The sequence below is a fragment of the Sinocyclocheilus anshuiensis genome, unplaced genomic scaffold, assembly GCF_001515605.1.
Source record: "Sinocyclocheilus anshuiensis isolate Anshui unplaced genomic scaffold, SAMN03320099.WGS_v1.1 scaffold307, whole genome shotgun sequence".
Lineage (NCBI taxonomy): Eukaryota > Metazoa > Chordata > Actinopteri > Cypriniformes > Cyprinidae > Sinocyclocheilus > Sinocyclocheilus anshuiensis.
Window position 1 is genome coordinate 120261 of NW_015552550.1, and position 6034 is coordinate 126294.

A 6034-nucleotide genomic window follows, 5' to 3' on the forward strand; every position below is an offset into this window, starting at 1 on the left:
TGTAAGATTGTTTGTGCGGCGTGAGAGGCAGACAGCGCAAGCAAAACTCACAATTGCAAGCAAAACTCACAATCAGCCCAGAGCAGGTCTGCATGTGTGAAGTGTGTTCATGCAAGAGGAAGAGCCGCCTACGCCAACAGGATGATCTGTGACAGCGGCTGGGCATTTGAAACAACACACACATACACTCTCACACACACACTCAAACATGCAACTTTTGCACACAAAACCATCACAAATAACATTAACCACATAAGAAATGTACTAAAACAACTCTAAACTTTGACTATAACAGTCAAAACACTGAGGCTAACACAAAATGTACACAAAGCAAGAAAAAACATAAACCTAATAAACATAAATAATAGAAAAAATAGACACTGCACACAAAGAATCAAATGATATAATCTACATTAAACAAGTAACTACAATAACTTATGCAAATATGGCACACTTAACCTGAATGATTATAATACAGCAGTGCTATAGTTAGTTCTTGTGACATTTCGATTTTTCTAAACACCAAAGAGCCGTGTTTAAACCATCACAAACATCAGTAGCGTTACATACACAGTGTGACTCCAGCACTCCACAACTGCTTTAAATATTCATCCTACTGAGTGAATATAATAAGAGATGCTCATTAATTAGATTTAGAGTGGATCAGCACAGTCCTTTATATGGTGTTCTGCCACTTTTTGGTAACACTCTCTGCCATATTTCTCATTTAAACACGTATCCTTTCATTTACCTTTAATGGTTTTTTTAGCACTAAGTCCAGCTCTCTGGCTTTTGATGTCTTGTTAACAAATTACTGTATATGACATCATATATGTCTACTGATGCTGGTTTAAAAAAAAGCTTAGCTTTAATCCTGTGTAGAGAATAGAGCGACACATTTGTTCAGTTTGACTGAGCTCACATTTTTTTTAGTTCTGTTGGAAAATGTAGACCATCCCAGTCAGTCATGTGTTGTCTGGATGAGGAATGCGGGGATTTATTAACTCGCTTGCAGCAGCAGGTACCTGTCTGAAAAATACCTGGGGCCCCCTTCAACCCCCTTCGACCTGTTCATCTGCTTCTCAGCTTTTCCCTCTGATTTGTCATCACCTTTTATAGATGTGGTTTCTTACTCCGATGGCAAGCTTGGAAATCTGGTGATTGAATGTTATGGTGAGTGTGTGTCAAAACCCTCCATCTCTCCTAAGGAACAATCATTTTTTTCCACAAAGTGAGGAACCGTCTTTGGCGTAGTTCTCCCTCGCTGTTGCTTTTTTTATAGGATGAACTTTTGTGTTATGGTTGCCGTTGACTGGTTTTGTCATGCCAGCAATATCGTCGCACTTGCTATATTGCTGAGAACATCCACTATCCAATTGAGCATGTGGAAAAACTTCCACATATTTTCACAGCATTAATCAGAACCCTGCTGGGACGACCTGTTAAAAAAGTTTGGCTGCTTGCTTAACATCAGACTCCCGGCCTGCTAAAGTAATTACCACACTTGCTCTGTTGCCTTCTGGGATATAGAACATGTGTTTTAACAAAGGATCAGTTTTATACAGGCCTTTCATAGTGCTCTAAAAGCCCAAGCCAACAGGCTAAAGGAAATGTAGTCAAAGGCCATTAAACTCATAATGAACTGATGCAACTGCCTGCACCAAAGCCTCGCAGTTAAAGCAGCGGAGGATGCTTTTATAGCCTGTGTGTTGTGGTCATCTTAATAAGACTGCTGCTGTCAGAATTTACATCCTCACGCTCACAGATGCACAATCGCACACTTTTTTTTCCTAAGTGGGCACATAACCAAAGTTTTTTTATTTTATTTTATACCCTCTTCTATCTGTCTTTTATTTCCAGCAGCCCTAGAGGATGATGTCTGTACTCGACTTTACACAGCTCAACACTGCCCTTCTATGGTTATATACAGGAACTGATTTTTGAAATGCTCAATATGAAAGTTCACACTAAAGTTTGGGGACAGCAATTTCATATAAATACTGTTCTTCTGAACTTTGTACTCATCTAAGTATCCTGAAACAAAAAATGTTCCACAAAGCTAAAGACTGTGGTCATGGCTGCTGAGAAATCAGCTTTGCCATCACAGGAATACATTACAATATAAAATATCATCAATTAAAAAATGGTTATTTTACATTGTTTTAATATTTTACAGAATTACTGATTTTGTGGTATTTTTGGTCAAATAAATGCAGCCCTAGTGGGCAGGAGAGACTTCTTTCAAAAATCTTACCAACCAAAACCTTTTGAACAGTATACCAGTCCTTGAAATAATATCTTCTCCTAAATAATCTAAATAATGTCTCTTTTTGTGTGTTTCAGTGAATGAGATCATAGGCAGAGACATGTCTCAGGCCCCAGAGGCTCATGGGGGCTCGCCAGCTGCACACAGTCAATCCTAGCCCACAACACACCCGTCAGACTCTCAGACAGTCTTCCCAGGACTCCAGAGCCGGGCAACGAGATTCCACCCAAAGCCAGCGTCTGCCCCGATAGTCCAAAAACAGCCCTTCCTAGTGTAGATCCAGAAGCAATTTGAGCGACAATCATTGCTTTCTCTAGATTCACAAACACAGCTTTGGCTGTAAACGATAACAGCCGGGAGAGTTGGGGTTATATACTGTACGCATGCACACAAAATCAGGTGTACTGTACATATACACATACACAGGCGTGGTTGAGTGGGAGTAAACTTGGATTTGTGGTGTTCTCCTGGAAGTGAAACCAATAATTCAGGGCTCTCTGACAGCATGATGTATTATTATTTGTAGCTCGGATTGGCTAGCTATGCAGTCGAGCACCCTCATCCCTGACCGGAATATGCAGTGCACAGCAGCAGTTCTACAGTCACTTTAGTGGGATAGTTGAGGGGTGCTTGAAGCCTGATAGATGCCAAGTCACGCCTTCTTACCAGCGAAATCTCCCGCCTTTTTCTCTGACAATTCTCCCAGTGCTGCCCCCTAGTGGACGGGCTCTCGGGCGCTGCACTGAGTCTGTAGTAATAACATGCAACATTCCACGTCTAGTGACCTTTCTGAGCTGTAGATTATCTGTTTAATAATTGGCCCATTTCCTATTCAGGTTGAACAAATGCCTTATGTAGTAGCTGTGATTGTGAACAAGCTTTCTGCTAACAATATACGTATATATTAGTTTGTTTTGTTGTTTTTTTTGAGGAGGAGGACGACGACACGGTTGAATCCAGTGTGAGTATTTTACACTTAGAAAGTAGCTGAGCTTCATCTTTTGTTCTGGAGTGCTGTGAATCGTGTTGAATCTTACTTTCACTGTTCTTTGCTTTAAAAGTCAAAAGAATTGTTCTCAGACTCTAAAGATAGCATACATGTTTTGTATAGTTGCATGGGAAGATGAACTCATGACCGTAGACCAAAAGGTCTGGAGATAATAAAGCTCATATATATATATATATATATATATATATATATGGGCTTCATGTGCATTGAACTCAAACACAATAATATGTTGACTATGCTGAGACTCGCTTTGTGCCTTTGATTAGAGAAACAGTTATGCATAAACAACAGGGAAATAACTATATTTAATTGATTGATTTTTTTTTTTTTTTAAAGGTTGCATCCTGACAATCAACATGTCTTACTATAGAATTACTTGGAAGCCGTTCTCGGTTTGTATCCCCGCTGCATTCTGGGGCAAAAAGGTTAAAATCCAAACCAGCTTCCAAACCCCTCAGTCCATCTTAGACGATGATAGTGCTCATTTTTGCTTGCAATTAGCTCTCTGTGTGGACAAAAAACAGTGGAGTGAGCAAGTTTCCTCTGTACTTCACTCACTGGGTCAGACACAGAGGATGGACACTGCCAGAGCAGATACCGTTTGAAGCAAACAAATCTATGAGTTTCTATTGGCTCCTTGCCTTAAATTTTGCCTTTCAATTTTCCTATGAAAACTGGCACAATTCGATTAAGACATTGTTTTTGTTTTTTCTATTGTTTTTCAGTCTTTGAGACATATAGCTGTAACCATGACTGTTAATTATGTTTGAAAAATGCCTTCAGCCTTTGTAAAAAAATACAAAAAAAGGAAAGCAAACCTTGATGCCTCTAGACTAGATGCTGTAAAGATGCTTCTTCGTATAGTAGTACGCCAGACAAGAGTTCCGTTTGTCAAGATGTGTCTGTTCATGCACAAAGCAAGCGTCTTAACGGTTTTGTGCATATGCGCTTATGTCAGTTTGTATCCAGTGAATTGAAGAGATTTGTTTTGTATCTTATAAAACCTCTTTGAATTTGAATGGTGTAAAAGCACACTGATACATTAGGCTATGCAAGGACAGACAATATGATGGTGTGACATTCAAACATACAAATAGCAGGTTTGTTTGTTAGTCTTGCATCTATACAGTAAGTATATATATTTTGTTGTATGTAAACCCTTACATATAGTAGCAGGTGTTTTCAATGCCACTTTGACTATTTAATTTAAACTATCAAATATATGGTAGGAAAGCCTTAACTTGTGTTAAGATGCAATTTTAGAGAATGTGTGTCATAAGGTTTGAGTTTGGTTTAGGTTTAGTGTTTTTTGAGAATCAAGACAAAAATACAAGCAAAAAAAATATATATATATAATATATATATATATATATTATGGATGGGGAGTTTTGGGATGAAGCAGGTTCCCTAGATAAGCACCTATTTTCATTCTCTAGAAACCAAAGATCGAACAATGTGTTCCCATTTTACATACAGATGACAATACATACAGATGACAATGCAAACACCAGAACTCTATTTTTGATACTTTGAAATGGATGTCATTCCTAACGTTTGGGTAGCTTGAATGGTTTGTAAAATAAAAGTACAGGTTCAGTTGATGTTTACGGAGCCTTGTATTGTCGTTTCATGTATATTTTGTATTTAACATTTTGTAATTTTTAAGACTGCAGTGCTTTTTGAAATTATTCAAAGGGAACACCGTGCGGCATAGGCTCTTCTGAGGTAGTGTATCAATAAAAAGAATAAATGCAAAAATGTCTCTTTTTTTTTTGTCATTGTGTTCTGGATTGTTCTTGATGCATCAAGAATGAAATGTTTAGTGAATGGGCTGCCCCCAGGATAACATCACATACACACTCAATATACACAAAAAAGATACAAAGCTGTCAGTGGGGTGAAACCCTAAGGTACATCTCTGTACCTTATCCCTAAATAGTTTATATCAGTACCTAAAAGTACATATTAATACTTTAAAATTACATGTTAGTACCTAAAGTGTATATTTGAATATATTTTGAAAGGGGACTGTCCCAGTGACAGAATTGTACCTTTTTTTTTTACAATCACATCATGCTGCTGATCACCATTGTTTTTTTTGTTTTTTTTAGTATGAGTAATTATTCCAGGGACGCTTCAATTATAAACTATTGATCTGATTCCGTGTTATAGAGCAGTGTTTCTCAACCGGGGTACCCGTACCCCTAGTGGTCCGTCACGTAATTGCAGGGGATCCACTGAATCATTACAAAAAAGTTTTTTTTTATTATCATAAACTGACACGTTATTTTATTGTATATTGACACTAATATAATTATCAAAACCAGTCAATTTTAGGTTAAAGGTCAAGTTACTGTAGGTGTGTTTTATATTTGCCGCCATTTTTAAAGGGGTCATATGATGCGATTTCAATTTTTCCTTTCTCTTTGGAGTGTTACAAGCTCGGTCAGCTGGCCAATCAGAGCAGACTGCGCTTGTCAAAGGAGGGGGCTTTGTTGAAAACGACGTGTTTGAGAGAGGCGGGGCATAGAGGACCTACAATAATGTACAGTATTTGAAAAATTAACGCATGTCAACATATTCTGTTATAACAAATACACAAAGTAATGACTCCTTTAAACATTCGCCAGCTCATAACGGCTCTTTGGAGAACAGAGCAGCCACTATGAACTATACCGGTCACGATAATTACTACGACCCAAAACTACTGGTTTTTTTTTTTTCAGACATCTTCGAAAACCTGGATATATGTAGTCGTC

At 38.1% G+C, this 6034-nt stretch overlaps 1 protein-coding gene across 1 annotated transcript in view; it reads left to right on the forward strand.

The window, feature by feature from the left end:
- Nucleotides 1-3438, forward strand: part of LOC107664367 (nuclear factor of activated T-cells, cytoplasmic 3-like) — a 57777-nt gene extending 54339 nt beyond the window's left edge. Inside the window, exon 10 of the mRNA XM_016454917.1 lies at nucleotides 2344-3438. Coding sequence (XP_016310403.1) covers nucleotides 2344-2423 — 80 coding nt within the window. The 3' untranslated portion in view covers nucleotides 2424-3438. The remainder of the gene's footprint in view (nucleotides 1-2343) is intronic.
- Nucleotides 3439-6034: the final 2596 nt, after the last annotated feature.